The sequence below is a fragment of the Chelon labrosus genome, assembly GCF_963514085.1.
Source record: "Chelon labrosus genome assembly, chromosome: 22".
NCBI lineage: Eukaryota > Metazoa > Chordata > Actinopteri > Mugiliformes > Mugilidae > Chelon > Chelon labrosus.
The window spans coordinates 1516687-1538409 of record NC_140355.1 but is presented as its reverse complement, the minus strand read 5'-3'; the positions used below and the strand labels follow the sequence as shown (position 1 = coordinate 1538409).

Sequence of the window (21723 nt, the reverse complement as noted above, 5' to 3'; positions counted from 1 at the left end):
TTTTTCTCACATTTACCATATGATTAACTCTCCCTCATTTGTTGTTATGCTGTACTATAGCCCGAAGTATGTGGGTGCTGGAGCATTATATGCCATGGCTGAATGTGTGATTTGGATGCCACTGAAATAAGTATGGCCTTATAAATTCCTAACTTGCCTCAGGTTTTCCGTCATATAAACAGTCTGGCACCTCCCATTAGGTCACATTTAATGCTTCTGTTCTGTGGTCCGAGCCCCGTGCAGGCCAAATCGTATCTTTATGCTTTGTGCGTAAGGACGTTTTCATGAAACAGGAAGGCGTCTTCCCAAACTGTTGCCTTGAAGTCTGAATAACACCCATATCTAGTCAAAATATTATTGTCTTACTTCATTGGAACTAATTAGGATAGTGCAAAACAGACCCACAGCAACACCACACAAAAGTATGTGGGTGTGGGTGTCCACATACTTTTGACCACATGGTGTCAGTTGCTATGATGCATCTTGCACCAAAGGACTTCACATTAATGAAAATAAATTAAAGGGATCTGTTAAAACATAGCAAAAAATAAGGGGACACCCATCATACGTCACCTCTGAGTAGAAATAAAGAAAAAGCTCTAAAGATGATTTTTTTTGGAAGTATCATAGGTACCCGGAACTGTTTTTGATTCATTTGTTCATTTGTTCACTTGTTTATCTGACCATGAATAGCCTTAAATTGTCAAGGTTACACTTTGATAAACTTCAAAGTGACTGCTGGCAGCAGTAGCCTGGCTAATACTTCATACCCCAGATGTATTTGGACTGGTTTCTCACTCTGGAATTGAGAGCTGTTTCAAAGCCTGTACTGTAAACACATAGGCTATGAATAGAAGACATTTGCGAAATGTGTACCTCTGGCTGTCTTAACTTTGTATTCCCAAGTGCTTTTTCTAAATTAGAAAGGTTATTCTTTGAAGTAACAGATGATGATTATGATGTTTAAGGATGACAGATCTGGATAACGGCAAAGTTCAGTGGAGGTAGGTTCTTGGCTTTGGTGTGGTGGGTGACTGTATGACTCAGTTACCATAAAATAACTTGGAAGCCCTTAAATATGAAATGGTTGTAACTGAAGTATATTGGGAGTGGGACATGACTGTTTCAGAAATGACCTCAGACATATCTATTCTATATTCTATATCTTCTATTCTTAGTAAAGGTATTTATACAAATGAATTTTTTAAAAAGAAAATCTTTAAAGTTGTTATTTTTGCTCTTACAATAATTGTTATTATATCATTTAGCAACGTAATTTAAGATACAAAATAATAAAAACACGTGTCTGTCATTTATGTTATGGCATTTAAAGCATTTGTTCTGTGGTGAAATTGATTCAAGGCCTATACAACATTTTAGTTCCTAAAACATCAAAGCTCCACTCATTGTCAGACTCTAATTTGGTCAAAGTGATGGACATGCTTTATGTGTATAAAAGTATAGAAGGACAAGTACTGCCCCAAGCCATACCATTGCTACTGGAAATTATATGACCATTTAGCTTATCAATACACAGGATATGGCACAGCATTCAATGGATTATATGTGGTGTTGCTGCATTAAGGGTAGTAAAATGCCTACACAACTGTACAAGTTGTGTTTCAGCTGTCCTGTTCCAGGGATCCACTTTATTCAGTCATTGGGAAGGGGAAATGTTTATTGGATTTTATTCAGTGAAATTTGACTGAGTTTCAAAGAAAGGCTTGGGAAAGGGGGCAATATTCTCCATTTGGTCAGATAAAGTAGCAGAAGTGTGGTCATTTGTACAATGCTATTGAAATTACACAAGGTCTAATACTGTTTGAGGACAAAAATGATAAGGGATTCACATTCAGTGCACCTGTTGCCATTCCACATTCTACTGCATATACCATACCTTTGGTGCCAAAGAGAAATGCGTGAAGTCACATTTCCTAAATTTTGTCTTTGACTTGGTATCAAAATATGGTTCCATAGCTTGTCCATTATGTCCCTCAACATGAGCAGGATGCCTTTGCCCAGCATCCACTCAGTTATGTATTAAATGAAACATGGTGAAAAGCAATCTCCCATCCCTGCTCCTTAATCTGTGAAGCAGCCGATGAGCTCCTCCCATATCAAGCCATCAAGTAGTTGGTGATGAAAAGCTGGTCTTGTGTTTTCTCAAGGTTGTGCAGCTGAAAGAGGGCTACTATTGTGTTCTTTGGTCAGAACATATTGGGTCTCGCTGGCAAATATGTAGTACAGCATCAGGAGGCAAGTCTGTTTCATCACCACATAATTACTGCTGTTAGCAGAAAGCCACGATCAACTGATAGATAACTGAATTTTAATTAGCTGCTGTGGCTGGCTGGCATTTACAGAGGCTGCATTGCTCGGCTCAATATCCGGGAAATGGCTTTTGAACTTGAAATTTAGGAGCTTTGTGGTGGTATGAAGGTCATGGTGACCCTGGTCTTTCCACTCTATCACATCCAACAGTGAAACATTCCCCCGTCGCTGTATGGCACGCCCAGATCGAAATGTGGAATGGAAATTCCACTCCCAATTGACTGTTGCTCATGGATGTGTTTTTGCAACAATCAATGAGTCATTCCCTGTACCGTGAGGGTGGTTAAAGAGGCTGAGTGACAAATGCACACGTCTCAATCTAGTGGCAGCGATGGTGAGCTCCACTTATAGCGACTTGGTGAGATAGGACATCACAAGTTGGGACAGGCAGGAAAGTCTTGCTGTCCCGTTATATCAGGACCTTGATCAGACGGCAGCAGCCACAGCAGCAGCGTGCGTTTATATTGACGAACCAGAAGGGAAACGTTGACAGGGCAGATTTATTCAGTCCGGAGCAGCCAAGCATAAAGGCCCTGTGCTTAAATATTGATGTTACCCTCAGTGTTGCTGTAGTGTTGCAGCTCCACTGTGTGAAGGAAAAAAAAAAAAAGACTGGGATGTTGTGCATTGCAGTATGTTTGGAATTTAGGATGACTTGGATGTAAAATTACTACATCTTAGCAGCAACACGTAAAATAAGGACTATTTCTTTGTCGTACCACTAATAATAATAATGCAGGACCATTGCAAGGCACTCAAAAGTACAACTGAAGGTTCTGAACTTTTATGTTAGTCAAGTGGCCAGGGAGCAGCAAAGGAGGGCCTGAAGTGTGTGCAGATGTGAAGAAATTCAGGAGGTAGGGCCTTGAAGGCGAGAGGCAAAATCTTGAATCTGTATTTAACTGGCTGATACTTCATTTTCTATGGAAGAGACTCTGGGAATGAAACAGGTGAATAAATTCTGGGGCAACTGAAGTATAAGGAGAACCTTGAGAGGTAGAGATCACGATGATAGAGTATTAGTTTGTCACCATTGTTTGGCTCAACGTTGGCCACAAATTCATTGAAATTATGGTGGTAAAAGTTAAATGCAGTACATATTGGTAACTAATAATTACTTTAAAAATGAACCAAAGTTATATTTTGATTAGATCCATTTATTATACCTCTATAAAATAGATTAAAATTGGTATAAAATGGTGGACATGCCCTTAATAACTTAACCCAGGTCACCTAATACCAAAATGAAGGTCTTTTATAGGCTGCTTGCTTGAGATCTGGCATCGTGTCTACTGCGCACTACACTAGACACATTCATAGTGTTCTTTTTCTCTTCATTTCTCAACCGGAAGAGGAAGAAAAGGGAACAAGGTAACAGCAACAACAACGCTTTGAAAAATGACTCGTTGGTATTAACTCTTACAACAGTTTGACTTCTGTTTTCTGGGATGAAGTCATAACTCTTGCCTTGTCTCTGGGCCAAAATTGTTGCCATCCGTTTGCAATAAACAATGTGTTAAAAAATGTCAAGGAGCGGCAACAGAAAAGGAAATGTTTCTGTTGCGTGTCTTTTTTATTGGTTCTCTTTGGTTGGCTTGCTCATTTTGATTTGAGACTCCGACACTGTAACATGTTCTTCAGATTTAGGCTTTTAAATGTAGGTATACATTTGAGAGCACAAATGATCAATTTCTGGGAAACTTGCAAAGTATCTTAATCTTATAAATCATCTTGAGAAACCACAGATGTTGTTATGTTGAACAGTGTGTGTGCCGCGTGTGGTGTCTCTGGGTGTTTGGTTAATGAGCTGTTCTTGTCGTCTCTAGTGGCTTTGGTTGAGCTATGCCAACCCCTCCCAGCCACTGATCTCCATGGGTACTAACAGGAATCTGCAATTAACATGTGTCTTGCTTTTACAGCAGACCTAGACAGGTGGGTTTACAGGGGAACTACAGCTAGACTGGTTTGTTTTTGTGTGACAATCCAACTGAGCACATGCCTGCTCTCTCAACCTAGCCATTGTTTACCAGATTGTTCAAATGATTTGTGCTGCTTTTGCTGGTACCTAGCAGTAGAATATGGCACGCACGCGTCTCAAGTGGCTTCTTGAGATCACATTTCACATCTCTGCTCTATATGTAGATAAACATGTAAATACTTTCCGTTTGCTGTTTAAACACACAGTCACCAATGCACTTGTTGCCTACCCTGACAAAAATTAAAAGAAGTACCAGTAATCAGCACACACTGGGCTGTTCCTTATGTGCTCCAAGCAAGGAGAAATGCCCAGGAAGATTGATGTACTCTGGGCTTTGTGAAAATTTTAGACGTCAACTAGAGAAAAGCCAAGGAATAAAAGCTGTGGCTTTTGCCTTTTCTAGGTAAACTGGATGCAAGCTCAGACATCTTTGGGCCCCGTTCAGACCTTGTATTAACATGTAACCTGATCCGATTGCAGCTGGTTCCTGTGTTCACACCTGCCATGACAATGCATCTCCACATTCATCGAGATCTGATCTCAGTTTTGTATCTGGATGCAAATAAACACCGACATCATTTGGGGCGCAAATACTAGTGTATACAGCTGCTGTCTGTAATGGATCACTATTGTGTGATCCCTTGTGTGTCATGACATGGGGAAATCATGGAGAATGACATGCACTGCACATAATTTAATTAGTCAATTCTTGTTTTGATTTATTCATTATTGAGTTAGTCCATTGATGCAAGGAGAGAATATTTTAAAAGTCTGTCATTACTAATGAACGAACATCACTTACGGCAATTTTTCCTTTTCATGTGGTCATTTGTAATACCGGTCGTATGTTTTGTTCGGAATGAATGAGGCAAAACACTGCTGACGCAGGAACACCCCTTTTGAGTAAAGGCAGTCTTTAATGTGACTCAGGACGCTTTGTGTTCACACTACCAAAGGAATGCGGACACATGCGACCCAGACCACCTCCAAATGTGGTCAGAGGTCGGATCACTCAAATGTGTCCTCAGTGCGTCCTGGGGTTGTTCACACCTGTACTTTAAGATGGTCATTGCAATCGCATTACCCAGGACAGAAGTTAAAGCGAGGTCTAAACTTAGACTCCTTACCCTCTGTTCTAGAACTGAAAATCTTGTGAAGCAAGTACCTGATTTATAGACAAGCAGCAAAAACATAACGCCTCTACTTTTGACTGCTGTTGGCTAGATGAGGTCCTAAAATAACAGTTCCACTATAATAGAGTCTATTCAGGACCTACTCAGCTGCAGGAGATGTAATTGGTGGTTCTCTGCGTCTTGTGTTCTAGTTGTCGGAGGCTTGTTTGTCCAGGTTACTGATTCAATCAGGTAATTACTCATGAAATCAGAGGCTCACACCCCCTTGTAACCCTCATGAATGTTTGAAATTGGTAGCAGTTTGCTCTAAGTACATGTTGCTGACCAGCAGTGACGTACAACTGTTGCAGAGGTGGCTACTCTTTACAAGAAGTTGTGAGCTTAGCTTGCACAATAGAACCTCTGTTCGAATGTTATTTATTTTATTTTTTTTAACCAAATTGCTCCCTTCCTCTGTGTTTATACGATCCCCCCTTCTCAGTGTTTACTGCGCAGACTGTACACAGAAACAGGAAGTGAAGGATGCCCTGGGCTTCTGGTGTGGCCTTTGAGAGGATAGGGAGTCCTTTTGTCTCAGCATCAGCTAGCTGGATGACCTTACAGCTGTTACCTCATGCACACACACAAACAGTTGGCAGTAGCCTGTAAACCACTCTGTGTGTTAGTGTGTGTGCCTTTTGTCTGGAGAAGACCTGGCTTCCTTCTTATTCCCACTTCCAAGTGCGTCACATGGAGCCTGATGTCAGAAATAGCACAGCGACCCTGCCCCCCTCCTGAGACCCTTACACGTACAGTAATTAAACTGGGAGTACAACAATAGGGGTATCAATGGCAGCTATACCGATTCACTGGAAAGCACGTAGAATTATTTCAGCAGGAATGTTCCATAAATTCCAATAAAGTATCCATAAGAATAGATAAGATAAGATAGGACTTTATTTATCCCTGTGGGGAAATTAGGGTGTTACAGCAGCAGGGAACAACAGCGCAAGATACAAAAGGATACAAAAAAATAGAATAAGGTAGACAAGAGAAACTATATAAAAGTAAATACGTTATGGTGCAAAGAATGTGTAATTGAAGATTATTGGTTCAGGTAGAATAATCCATCAAAAACATGTTTTATTGGTTGGTCTTTGGTTCGAGTTCGTCATGACTTGGGTCTCTGTGAGAACTTTATCCATCACTTCCATTCTTTGCAAAATTCAAAAATTTTGTCATTCTGTATTTTAAAGATGCATACTGAGCGGGACATTAACGGTTGACAAATTTGACAAAACGTGTGATGTGACGCTGTTTCTAAATAATGTAGCACCTAATCTGGCATTTATGTACTGACATTTTAGTTAATTAGTGGTCAACAGGAGGGATTCTGGGATGCTGATGAATCTGTAATCGGCTGATATTGGCTGATATTTGAGCCTGGCTAATTTCTCACTGTAGCTGTATATCTAACTGTCTGACTGCCTGACAGCTCCTTTTTTTCAACTCTCACTTTGATTTGTGATTTCATAGTGTTCCCAAATCATTTAACTGGGTAAATGCAATGCAGTGATACTGAAAATAAGCACTATAGTAGTTTTAATGTTGTAATTGAGTTTTATTTCTGCTCAGTCCGATCAGTGCGTCAGATGAACCAGTTAAAAAAAAGATTAGCTCCTTTCAGATGTCTTCCAATTTGCAAACACTGTTTTTGTATTGACTAAACCAGACATGCCAGGCTTTAACAATAGTGGCTGCCCGCTGGTCTGAGGCCAGTAGAATGGTGCCGTGGGACATGGCTTACTGTTGGAATCGGAACAGTGGTGAAGATATTCAAATAATTTAAAGAAACAACGTAAAGACCACGTTTCCGATGTATTTTTAGTCTATGCAGTGTCACTTCTCATCTTACCCTGCTACTTGACACCCAGCCCTCCACATTTGATACATACCAACCAATCAGTTTTACAGCTCTGCTGCTAGAATCAGCAATGTGCTGATGGGAACAGACAAAAATATGGATTTGAGTAATTAGGATGCTTACAGTCATGGCCCATGGTAGCACCCTCTCCCCCGCCCATCTAGCTAATCCTAATTATATAGTTGGTATTTGCTAATTATGGTTATGTACGGTTGGATGGGAATTGGGCAATAACTATGTAATAAAACACAGATGGAAAAACTGTTTTAATTTATTTCATAACTGACATCTTAGTTTACTTTTTTTCCTCATTGTGATCCTCTTCAGTGGTACACGCATTACAGTTTATTACCCATTACACTTTTTGACGTCACTACAAATTGCAAAGGCACATTGATGTTAATAGGAAAAAAATGTGGGTTACAAAAACATTTTCTGAGACGCCGCAGTATTCCTTCCTCTGCTTTCTCATAAGAATGGAATTCTGTTCCCTTCGTGGAACACGACAGTGATGACCTTCATAATCACATTTCCTGTTGCCTGCAGTCTTTGCTCCTGCAGCACTCGGCGCTGCACGACAAATTCGACGGTCTGCTCCCAGCACTGCCAAGCTCAGCACTTCACAAGGCACATGCACCATTCCCTCTCAGGGGCTCAGTCACGGTATGAGGGGTGAATGTTGACATCACTTTCTCACATGACACCAGAGACCCTCCCCCAGCTCTCCGCCCATGTAGAGTGCCATAACAAACTTGCTTTGGCTGCTATGAATGAGTAGGACTGTGATACAGGACAAAAACCAAAGATGTGTTTAAAATATGTCATCTAAACTGACTATCCATATACAGAGTAAATGTGAACTGTTAACTGTCGAGCTTCCTCCTAACTAATAAACGCATGTATATGTGCATTTAACATGATGAATCTGGTTTCAATTAGTCTCTTATTGTATTGTATTGTTAAACCTCAAATGTTCCATCACAAAATGTATACCTTTAGGTAAATGCTAAAAAATCAAATGTTTTGTTATAAATCAAAACTTCAGTGCAACTAGACTAAATCCATCTTAAATCTCTAGCAGAAAATCTTTGCTGTCTTCTGTTTAAGGCAAGGTTGTGGACTCTTAATTATCCACCTTGAACTGAGTACACTTTGACAAAGACTGCCTTTGTCTGTGTACATGAGTTAATATACCACATGTCCAGAGCTGACATGTGCATCTTGTTCCGAAGGAGACGGATTGATGAATAGGTCAGAGACGTTTGGGGGTCAGTTTGATGCGACTGCAGCCTCTGCCTCTGCTTAAGGAAGCAGCCCGTTTCACGGGGACGCAGCTAAAATAAACTTCCTTTGATACTGGGGTGAGCATCATGGAAAACGGGCAAACATCCTTTATATATACATGTTTACGAGCTGCCACATGTGTGCTTGCGTGCACACATGCAAGCCGTATGGCAGGATGTGCCCACAGTCTGGTCAATTTGCATTCAATTGCAAAATTAAGTTTGTCACGGTGGCCCACTTCTGTAAACACAGGTACACAAAGCACATGTGCTGGAGAGTTAGACGTTAACACCGCATAGGAGCAAAGAACAGTGGGACGAATGGCCTATGTGGGAATCAGACTTGGTGACGTAAATAAGGTCTTTATTTTGTTTAGTCTCTACTTAGTAGTTTTTTTAAATTACCAGAGAGACTTCAACAAGCACAGAATATTCAAAGTTATTGTAATCTTTATTTTTTTGTAGTGTGAAAACAGAATAATAGTCTAATAGTTGATACTTACAATTTGGTTTGGTTGCGGTATTTCTTTTAGCTAGATTAATTGCAGTCTGAAAACTTGATCTCCTCCCACGTCTTCACTCAGCAGAGGGTGCAAATTCATCTGTTAAAACACAGAAGGTAAATACTGTGATGGCACCCTTCCTGCTTCCAGTGCCTAACACATGCCCTTTCTCCCGCAAACCCAAACTACTCCATCCATTTACGTTGTTACCTTGCCGAGCAACAAAGCTCCTCACTGTTTGCCTGAGCCTCACTCGCCACCTCTTTCAGGCTCACGCTAGAGTCAAATAGTAATTCGACACAATTCCAAAACAAAAATCTCTGCAGTTTGAGGCCAGGCCATTTTGGTTCAGTCAACAACCCTCAGTGGGCAGCAGGGAATCTATCTCTGGGAGAGTTTCGGTGCAGTAAAAGAATAATGAAGCGAGTGGTGGGAGGTTTTTCCAAACAATGGTGAGATGTCTGTGAATGTGGACATCTGATCAGTCCTCTCACTCATTAATAGAGTTGTGCAGAGAGGGTGGGGGGCTGTCAGCCTGAGAATCCATCTGCATCAGCTGAGCTCAAAAGATGCTTACCACTGCAATGTAAACTAATACATATATTGAGCACACTCTGCCTGTGGACAGAACTATAGAGATACACTGATCAGGTATAACATTATGACCACTGAGAATAGATGCAAATAACATTGACTATCTTGTGGCAATGCAGTGTTCTGCTGGGAAACGTTTGGACCTGACATTCATGTGGATGTTACTTAGACATGTAACAGCCACCTAGACCAGACCAGACCAGGCACCTGTGCCCCATAGCAATGACACTCCTTGATGGCAGCACAAGGTGTTGATCTGGCCTCCAAATTTCCTAGATCGGAGATTGGAGGCACAAGGGAGACCTACACAATATTAGGAAGGTGGTCATAATGTTATGTCTGATCGGTGTATATACACGTTAAAAGATATTACAAGCCATGCAGCAGGCAGCAGGCCATAGCGGCTACTTTTTTAAATATACTCCAAGCCAGCAAGTCCCGCAGTTTTGCTCTTTGGATTCCTTAAAGGTTTTACCTTCATCATGTGGCTTTTTATCCAGAAGTGCTCGACTCTTGCGCAACCCAGCACAATTCTCTCTTTTGTAAAACTAGTTAAGTGCTTGTAGTGATGTATGTTTTTCCATGATGTGGTGTGTAGTTCAGAGGGAAACTGGCAGCCTCATTTCCTCAAACAGGAGCTTTATTTGTTTTTTGATTACTTGGGTTGCGTCAGTCCTGATAATTTATAGAGGATGTATTATTCATTAATGTGTAGTCAGGAGAACATGCCAATGTTTCCTGGAAATGGAACCCTTTCCATTTTGTCTGTCTTGCTCTCATGTTTCGCCAGTTAGAAAAAGACTGAAGGACAGATTCTTTCAACCTTACTTGACTTCTAGACTGTCCTTGACTGATTAACTTTTGTGAAATATAGCACCATTAGGTTTTTTTGTAATGATACCCTTCATGACAAATTATGGTACAGTTTGCCCTATCGTGCTAAGCCCTTGAGGCTTTGTCGTTGTTGTGCAAAGCCAGCCTTTGTGTTGCTTCAGCCATGTAGATAATGTTCACTAACTCCTCCTGTGTCTGCACTGTTCTCGATGTACTGAATTCAGCAGTGTGAGCTCTCTGCCACGGCAGACACATTTCTTGAGTTAGAATGTCTGCTTTATACCTGACACGTGCACCTTGCAAGTAACACAGTGACTTCCAGCTTGCCCAGTGTTTCAGACCACTGCTGTGTTTTTTGGCTTTCACTTGGTTCCCAGTGCACTAATTTCCAGTGGTTCCCAGTGCACTGATTAAGAGCAATTTTTATGGAATGTTGCGGCAGGAAGATTTTAGAAATCCTCTCGAGTCTGAACATAAACAAAATGCTGCACATTGAATGCAGATCTTGACTGGGTTGCGTCAAATGCCTGTCATCCTTTTCAGGTTTTTGTGTCAGTCTCCCATACAGCAAGCTTGTTGTTTTGGGATTTTCTCTCTGGCTGTAAAGAAAGAAAGATTCTGTCTTGAATGATTTTGCAAGGTTTTGTGAGATTTTGTAAATGTAAATTGGAGGGTTCCCTGTGTTTGTCTTTTCATCTCCACAGTCTGTGTTTCTGATGCAGAATAACCCAAAGGATAAAATTTCTAACAGCTGTCAGTTGAATGATTTAAACGTATCGGTGTGGCTAAAAGAATCTTGAGTGATTGTATTTGTAATGCTGAAAAGCCAGGGCTGCCACATTCTTGAACATAAACCTGATTACTGTCATGTCAAGACAGATCTGCCAAAGCAAATAGAACTAAACAGGAATAAATGGTGTAGACACATTCTTCCAATCATCTGTTCAAGAACAGCTACTCATACAATTATCTAAAGAATACTGTTGGTCTCCACTGGAGTTGAAGCCAGAAGCCAGATTTTTGGTTCTGTCAGATCTACGCTGTAGGTACGCTGTAGCCTGACGTGCACCTCACCCAGAAATGAAATGACACCTCTGGCAATATATAAAAGCAAAAGCTGTGATTGGCTCAAAATGCACTTCCTCTTTCACGTCTCCATAGCGGGCACAAAAAACTCTCGTCCTGCTTCCTAATGCAGCGTCTAATCAGATGTCTTCTCTTATTTATGTGCTGTAATGATTTCAGTTAAAGTAGCTGTTGTTCAACATTTATTAACTTAAACATGCAACATAGCTGACTGGCTGCCGACTAGTGTTTTAGCTGTGTAACAACAGAACAATACATACACAACAATACGCAACTATACATGCTTACATCAGCGTAACCCCTATGGCGTAAGCTCTGGCGTAAATCCCTCGCGGCAGTATAAACCAAGCTTGAGGCAAGCAGGGGTTAGTATTACCGCCAACCCTTTCTACAAACCTACCAAACAGATGCTTCCTGGTTGGCAGTGTCCCCAATGCACCACAAGGGCAGCAGGCCTTGATTTCAGAATTGCGTAAGGACCTCAGCAGCATCATCAGCATCACTAATAGTTAAGAATGTCCCATTGCCCAGCTGTTTCAAAAAATTGTGCCAGAAGCAGATTTAATTATCTTTGCCAACCACCCTCCACATGAAGGTAAGCTGGAGCTCAGTTCATAAAAAAAGCCACAGCTCTTTTTTTAATTTCACTGAATCACCCCAGTTGAACTTGATCAAAACCGGATGTCAAAATTTACTGGTACAGAATAACTATTGAAAATGCCAAAGTACCACAGGCTGCCATTAGATGTTAAGTTTACAAAGATTATTTAGTGCTTGCATAACTCCATTTGCTCAGACATTGTTCAGCTTTTGAGAGCTTGGGCTTTCTTGTTAAATGAAGGAGGAGTTGTGCAAAAATAATGCATAGACCTAGTTCTCTAGAGGTACTAATGAAAATATGTCTTAGGTATTTGTACCAAAATTCAGGGATAACTCCCACCCTACTATTGTCACCTTGACCAGTATGTGTACTCTTCATCAATCAGTTTGCCAAATGAAGTGCTTCTCAGCACCCCTAGGTGTCATTATCTGGATGTAGCCTTAGTCCAGTGGTTCCCAAACTTTCTCTGCTGGGCCCCCCTTTGGTACGTAAGAAAATGTACCAAGGGAACCACTGCCTTAGTCCATTTAAGAAATTGACATTTGAGAAGTACAATTTTTCACACAATATGAGAATTGCACCATCTTTACAGAGTGATACAAAGCATAACTTTGGTAATTCAGAACAGTTCTAAATACTTTTTAACACTTATATAGAACAATTTAAATGATCCAGTTCCGTGTAAGCATACTAAACCTTTAGAAATTTGGCCTAGTTCCACTTCTTAGAGCTTTAGAATTTCTACGTATGGTTCTACAGACATAGTTCAATCAGTCTCCATCATGCTATTAATGAACACGTGTCTGTCGCATGGCTTCAGCTTTTCTCCTGGCTTGACTGACTCTGGGTATCTTGTGGACGCACATTCACACTTTGCGTCATTACCCACAAGGATGATACAATTCCAGCACCTTGAAAGGGTCACTGCACTTCAATCTTTCAACTCCCGTAGGACAAATAATTGGTAAGACGAGCAAATGGTTCAAATTAAAGGATGGGAATGTGGCTCGTGTACAGTTGAGGTCTTCAGTGAAAGCACACCGTCTGTGTCATTGCCGTTGGCTATTAATAAAAGAATTCTCTATTCAATTTCCTGTGTTGTACTATGTGTCTGGTTAACCTGACTATCTTTTGGACTGGACTGCTGGACTGATTCCAACACAGCTCCTGCCAAGTATTGTATTTTGCCATTGCTCATTTGTTTCATACTTGACATTTAGTCCAACAGGCGGTTATATTTACTTTTTTTCTGTTGAAAAGTTAAACGTTCACATAGAAGAGATGGCTCTTACACTGGGTTTTACTGCTAATATTAGTCAAATTATTATTATTTATTAAGGAATTTGAAGTGCTCCACCAGTATTGTTGGTGTTTCTTTGAGTCATGATTTCTGAGACATCATTTTGAGCAACTTTCCAATGTATCTGAAATAAAGATATAGACTTTTACATATAAATTATTATATTACAATGGTGGTATTACAGTGGCTTAATCTGATGTTTCAAAGATTTCTAGAGTTAGAATACTGACATACTGACACACTAAAAGTGGTATAGGAGATGTCCAAGAGATCCATGTTACACGATGGTTTGATAATGAATATAAATAAGGCGCTTAGTGATGGAGATTGAGAAAGGGACACTCGGCTATTAACACGCTATACAGTAGTAGCACCCAAATACATGAGTTGTAATAGAGAAGAAATTAGATAAGAAATATGAGGATAGGAGCTTGATGCGAGAGAAAATAAATTAGAGGATAGGAGCTTGGTGTGAGAGAGGACAGGTGCTCAGTGCATTGTCCCCTAGCAGCCTAGGCCTACAGCAGCATAGTTGTGGTTCAATGGTTCGTTGTCATCTGAGCCAGCCCCAACTATAAGCTTTATCAAAAAGGAAAAAGTAGAGAGGGAGTCTGCCTCCAGAACTCAATCTGGGAGCAGGTTCCACAGGAGAGGGGCCTGGTAGCTGAAGGCTCAGCCTCCCATTCTACTTTTTCTCACCATAAACATTTTACTTGGATATTTGAGGACAAATACGGATTACAGTTGGCTCTGGCTTTTCCTTACTGGAAAGAATAGAAGAGGATAGATTGTAGGTATACGTCACTGACATTGTACGAATGTGCAACTTTCAGAATGTGAAGGAGAAAAAAAAGTTCTGCACTGTAGTTTATGGTTATGTGATAAAAATAAAGTCTTTATCGCAAAAAAACAAGCATGAGCAACTGCACTCATCTTTTCTTGGAGGTTTGGCTAACTTCAAGTACTGACTGACACCAACACTGAACACTTAATGAGGGAAGGAACCTCTGTAAGTGTAAAATATATTTGGTGGAGAGAGGGGTTGGTTTAGCTGCCACTGTGAGATCACAGCAGTGTTGCTGAGTCATTGGGAGGACATGGGCAGGGTGTTCATGTTGACAGATGGCTCAGGTGAAGGGATGCTCCCTCCCACAGCTCAGCACTGTAATGCTACAGGTCTGACACTCTTGGATAATTTATAACCCGTATTTATATATCCATTGTAACGCAGCCTCTCCTCTGGGAGATGGTCATTCTCTCATACTGTCTTTATCTTGCCACGAACCTTGCTCTATTTTCTAGGCATTTTTAAATTCTTCGGGATGCAGCCGAGTCAGACACTGTGAAGAGCTTTTTATGGAAAAGCATCGAGCAGGGTTGAATGGCTCACATGTAAAATTTAGAGGGATTTACCACATTAATTGAGAAGGAAGAGCGAGAAATGCAGTTGGCACACTTTCTGTGTACACATGATATACACCTGCTTCTCTTTGTAGATAAAATATATCCTGTACCATTTATTCATTTTAAATGTTTGCATTAATTTCCCTCAATGCATTAGCTTGTCAGAAAAAAGGGTATAATAAGCCCTAATCCTCAAATAAATGTCTGGGGGACAGGATTTCTGTGCACTAAGTTCCGGATTTGCACCACTGAAAAATCTGTCACATTTGGGATGTGCAAAGTACTCTTCTCTTCAGTGGACAAAGCCCTGGAGGGCATGTACTCATCACTGCTGATCAATGAACATGGCCTGCACAGCAGTACAGAACTATATCACCACACTTCCTTTCCACTGCTATAAAGTGACGGAAGAAGATCCATTTACCCAAGGTCATCTATATCCACAATAAACCATCTGAATATGAAATGTCAGTGTAAAAAGACCCTTTTAAATGGATGGAAATGTAAATTATACCTTTGAACTGGACAAAAGCGGTCCATATCATTAGAAAAATGTATATTGGTTAAATTTTATAATATATTTTTATATATATTTACTTGTGCAGTAGTCTCAAAATGGTTTTATTCTTTACATTTGGCTTGACGTGTTAGCTGGTCTTTTGCCTGCCAAGTACTTTGTACTAAAATGTAAGAAAGTACGGATTTTCTACATTCTTTTTACATGATGCATGCCGTGTTGCATGCAAACATGAAATTGTTGTCAACAAGTTAGCATTATCCAAGCCAAAGGGGAAAAAAGAAATTGATTTAATGGCATAATGTGACACATAAGTTCTTTTTAATGGGGTTATGCAATTTATCCTGCTCGCTCCAGTGCATTGTGATGGCATTATTCTAAAAATATAGCATGCAATGATATAGACTAAAAACAACCTCCTCTGCCTGTTGTATTTCATCTACAGGTAGATAAACAGGAAGTTTCAGATCATTTTCTAATGACCCCCCAAGAAATCTATGCCCATTGTAGTCATTCCGCTCCAAGGGTGGGGTGTGGTACTGGATCACAAAACCTTTGTGAGGTTTTGAGTATCGTACTTGCAGCATACTGAGTATCTACCAAGTTGGCAGATTTGTACCATTTTCATTGTGTGTTTGATCGAATAGTTATTGATTTAAATAATACCTTTTTGCTTACTCAGGTATCATGTGTAAACTTGTTGTCGATCGTTAACAAGTGTTTTTTCTCATTAAACAGAGTAAAATACGACACGTGAATATTTCCCAAAGCCCGTGTTGCCTCCGTTTTTGGTTGTCCTTAAATTCACTTTACTACTTGCACATACAATACATTATAGTGTATTACATAAAGCCATGGACGGATTGTTTTGACATTTGCCGACCACATACAGAACAGCCATATTGTCAGTAAGGTTTTTATGCCTTCTCTTAATTCAGTTCGAGATTGGCAGACTCTGGTTTAATTAACTGTCATATAACATTCAGCCATAAAATGATGGTAATGATTCACTGGTCTTCAGCTGTTGTAAAGGATGTCAGCGTTGTTCTGACACCCTTTTATGAACGGTTCCGGCTAAGCATAGAAGATTGGTTTGCATGCGTCCTGTGTTCATCTTATGAGTGCTATAAATGCACCAAGGGCAGTAGGCTGTATACCCAGAGAGACCTGGCTGGGAGGCCACCAATGTGCCAACATTGTCTTTGCACAGGAGGGTGGCTTCCTGTGTTTTAACACAAGGACACACATCCTCTGTTTTAAACAGCAATTGACGTCAAGAGAAATGAGACCTGTCGGCTAGAGTGTTTTATTACATTTAGATTTATTTACCTCAGTGTCCGCTCATTTAGTCCTAATGTGGTGTTAATTAAAAGTAGCTCATTTATCAGACGAAAATACACTCAGGTCAGGTCCCTACATGTTTTAACTTTTGCTTAATTGCTAAAAGATTGCCTTTGCAGAGGAGTCCTTTGAATACTACACAGAACAGCCTTTATTCTGTTACAAGGTCACTTTTAAACCTGGACTTGAACTCAAGTGTGTGGCATTGATTTCCCAATATTTTCCTCAGCATGTGAAACAAATACAGCAAACCTGCCCCGATCTTGCTGACATGCAAAATAACTTTAAAAAGTACTGACGTATACACTCAACTTTTCATTCTTTCATCTACAGTTTACAGTAGAAAAAACGTTTTTAGTTTAGTTTACTTTTTAGTTTATTTTTACTATTATTGTTGAATTATTGTTCCGTTCAGAAGACATTAAGGCTGTAAGAGAAGTGTTTTTGGCGCATGTTTGTTGAGCCATGGGTTTTACTTCTTGCGGGATGGTAGCTATACCCTTGATCAATTTTTTCTGTTCTGGCTTCAAGGTTACTTTGCACAGTAATGTTAAAAATATGCAGCGAAAAACATTCCTTCTCTACAGTACAAATACAAACGCCACTTTATTTTTGTGCTTTGTAGGAGCCATTTGAGGATGGCTTTGCCAACGGTGATGAGCTGACGCCGGCTGAGGAGGCTGCGGCTAAAGAAGCAGCCGAGTCCAAAGGAGTGGTGAAGTTTGGCTGGATTAAGGGGGTGCTGGTGAGTCACTTTCAACTTTTTTTTTTAGTCATTAAATCATCTTTTGTGTATAATTGTTGCTTTCCTAGGAACGACCTTTTTATTCAAGATAAGTCAACTGTCATGGCCATGGTTTTATGTTACAGTGTTCAGATCCAACTCAAATGTTAGTTAAGTGTACCAAACTAACGCAGTAGCTCTCATATTCTTCATATAAGTGGTTAAAGTGAATCACATTGGATCAGTTGGCCACAATATTATTAGAACAATGTGTACACGTAGGTGACACTGTTGAGGATTTGTGGTCATGGGTGAAACTACAAGTGGTTCACATGGTGCTTGGTTGATTGCTGGTGGTTTAAACAGTGGAGGGAGAAATCACTCATGGCAACTGGAAACCTGTTTAAACTGTAACGAAAGTACAGTTAGCAGAGACATTTTGTGTCAAGATGTGTCTGGATATCCTCATCCACTTTATTTTGACGTGCATAGAGCTTCCTTCCTGTGAAATATAAACCTTACACTAATTTCCATGTCTCTTGGGTTTTAAAAGCTTTCATCAAGGGGTCTAGGACATTTTCTTAATATAATCTTTTTAAAATGGGAGCCTTAGCTGAACCCTGACCAACAGAGTGAGGAAATTGTATTTTTTTTATGAGTTTATGTTAATGTTTAGCAAAGCAGCCAAAAAACAGGGGATGGGAACCATTGGAGAGATTCAGGATAAACATATACAGTATCATTTAAACACAGTTTTATGAATCATCATACAGGCAGACAATATCAATGATCCAAACCCCCAAACAAAATTAAACTGTACCAGGAAAAAAGCTGTAATATTAAAACGGTCTTTCCACCTTTCCCTCCACTGTAGCACTCTCTTATTATTCTGACTTCATTCTAAGAATGATTTGACTTGTGCTAATGTGAAATGCCATTATCGTGTCATCAGTATGGCTAGGCAGGAATAATTCTAAATTAGGAAACCTTACAAAATTGTTATTCCAGTGGAATCAGTTTCTAAACAAAATTCCCTCACAACTTGGACTGGTTTTAGTGTGATGCTCACACACAGCTCGTCTGGGTAATGTTTAGAAAAGGTTCAGGGATGCAGTGCTTGAGTGCTAAATTGCTAAATAAACGTTGTAATGCAAACACCTGCAGTGATGTTTCCATGGTAAGTAGTGTTTAACAAATGTGCTGGTGCTTTTATCACTCCTCTGGAGAGATTCACTTTCCATGGAGAACTCCCCTAGTCGACGTGACATACACAGGTTACCCACAAGGACACCTTCCTTAAAGGGGAGAATAGCAAACAGATGGCTGCAGTTAGGGTGTGGGTGTGCTGAACTAACTTATTAAGAAAATAGTCATTATATTAATGAATGTAATTATTATTAAGTGTTTGTAAACCTTGATAGACAGACAAGTGCAGCAATGAAGGAAGCGTTCAGGTCCTTTACTCAAAAAGTACTGATGCAGCAATGTAAAACATACTTAATTATATTAAAAGTAAATATGATTAGTGCAGAAAAATGTCCCCTCTCATAACGAGTATTGGATCAAGAAGCTGAACTGGAATCTGATTCTTTAAAATCCAGATCATACCCGATTACATTCATCAGTTTGCTGTGATTTAGTGCAATTTAAACAAAGTGGGATTGAGGCATAATTAGTTCTAACTTTAGCAAATCCAGTCTGTATGAATGACATGGCCTTCAACTGATGTGTGGGCCTCCAACACATTTCGCTCTTAGCACATACTGAACAAGTTGTGTGCAGCTAATGTGGCCTTTCAGGACTTGTAGATAAACCAGCCACATGAATCTTGTTTCACAACACTTTTCTTTTCAAGCTTCCCATAAACATGTGCTGTATGCTGAAACGTTAATCCAGCAGCATCCATCCCTACAAGATGCAGACACTTCTCTGGTTGATCTGAACCTTCTCCTACCCACACTAACAATCCTTCTCCGTGCAGGTCCGCTGCATGTTGAACATTTGGGGTGTGATGCTCTTCATCCGCATGTCATGGATCGTCGGTCAGGCTGGAATAGGTAAGAAGGCGTCTCTTGTGAAGAGCTGAGAATTTTCGATTCTGTTTAGAATACCCGTATAGAATCATTTTCAGGGAGCGATATATAGATGCCCTTCAGATAAAAAGCATGAGTTTGTGTTTTGAACAAGTTGTGTAAGCAGTCTGCCTGTGGTTGAAGATGTGAGAACACTGTTGCTTCACAGGAAAGAGTAGATGGTGCAAGACTCCTTGTCTCACGAACGCCAAATCATTCCTGATGTGCAAGTAAACACAAAACTACCTGTATTGAAAATATATACCTTGTACTGAAAGCATGCATCTGCTTAAAGGTATAATAAAGAGATGTAGTGTAGATGTATGTAGTATGAAAATGCTTAAAATCAGAACAGAGAGGCAGAGAAGGGAGGGGGTCTGGAGAATCCTGTCCCATCATAACAAACCAGACCTGGGGTCTCTGCTTCAAACCACACAGGTGCTAGTTTATCTCAAGGACAGACATACAGGGTCCTACTCCTGCCTGGCTGATGCCCTTGATTCCTTTTAAGGAAAAGGTGGTGGTGAGGGACTGTGTTTTTGATCAAACTAAAAGGGGGAAAGGGACGAACTTTTTGTGGTATAAAACAAGGTGTAACGCAAAGAAAAATCAGATCCGGAGGCAACTCAGGTTTATGAATATATAACTTATGGTTGTATAAAATAAACTCTATTCTTCACGTCTGAACCTAACTGCTTACGTCAGAAAATCGTTGGACAAGCTGAGGCCTTCTCTGATCCTGTTATTTGAAGAAGCTTTATGTTCGACCCAGCACTATTTGGACATATTAAGAGTACATAAATATTAAACCATGTAAAAATGCAATTGTGTGGAAATGATTTGCGTACACTTTGTTGTTGTGTTTCTGTAACAAACTGAATTCCATGCACAGTAATCATCTTCACAAGTCATTTTCCACAATCCAGGTTAAAAAGTGCTTCACACAGGGCATCAAATCAAAGTCAACAAATGATAAAATCAGACATGATTTCTGCTGGTAATAAAAGTCAGTGTTACATCAGATGAAATGGCTCAGTCTGATTCCGGTAATAAGGGATAAAGCAAATACAGAGATTACAAAGAGATTAAGATGGCGTCGACAGATATCTCCTGATACAGAAGCTAAAACTACTATACTGGGAATCATATCTGGAAGGAAGTGAGGGAGTGTTTTTTTTGGAGGGAGGGAATTTGGATGAGGTGCCTTATTTTAGTTAGATGCATGTTGGGAACATAGCAGTCAATGGTCAGAATCCTGTTTTATCAAGAGCCAATATTTTACTTTGATGTGGCAAAGACTGCAGATAACTGACAAATTTGTATATCACTGTCCAGAAAAGTTACCAGGCAGTTTGTTGCACTGCCCATACTTACTGACAAATTGATCTTTGACAGTCAGTTACTCTTTCAATTCAAATACAACACAACTCGTCATTGGCCCTGACCCTGCTGGCCCTTGTTGATAACTCTCCGCTTTGATGTGAAATATCACCATGAAGTGACACATGTGGCAGACTTTTCTGCAGGGCGCCATCTTCCCGGCTCTTCTGTTACTTTTCACAGAGCTCTCAGAATGATTGGAGGGCCCGCTAGAGAAGTGTTAACAGTGTTGCACATTCTTTTCATTCAAAGCATTGCTGGAGTTCATACTGTGTTTTCTCCTGCAGGTCTCTCCTGTGTGATTGTCGCCATGGCTACTGTGGTGACAACCATCACCGGCCTCTCCACCTCGGCCATCGCCACCAATGGATTTGTGAGAGGAGGTATACACAACTTTATTCATCAGACTTGTCTTCTCAGTAATATCTCACAAAAGCAGGAAGCAGCACATTACATTTGGCATCTTCCTGCTGTATGATTTTAACCAGTATGGTGAGCTATCAGTCCTTCGTGGCGGTGTAGTGTTATTTGTGCAGCTTCATTTGAAGTCGGATGAAAGCTTGTTCTCTCAGTTAGATGAGGAATGGAACACTATGTGTGAATGGAAGCAGTGGTAGCTCAGACTGGGTGGTCTGATACTGATACTGACGCATTCCTTTCAGTCACTGGATCTGGCAAAACAGGTCGCTGGTTTAATATTTCAGGTTTCAAAACATGTTCAAGAAGAAATAATATTTTA

General features: G+C 40.2%; 1 protein-coding gene across 1 annotated transcript in view; it reads left to right on the top strand.

The window, feature by feature from the left end:
- Window positions 1-21723, top strand: part of slc12a2 (solute carrier family 12 member 2) — a 57148-nt gene that overhangs the window by 1505 nt on the left and 33920 nt on the right. Inside the window, exons 2-4 of the mRNA XM_084571840.1 lie at window positions 17434-17553; window positions 19514-19589; window positions 21272-21367. Of these exons, the coding sequence (XP_084427966.1) occupies window positions 17434-17553; window positions 19514-19589; window positions 21272-21367 (292 nt within the window). The remainder of the gene's footprint in view (window positions 1-17433; window positions 17554-19513; window positions 19590-21271; window positions 21368-21723) is intronic.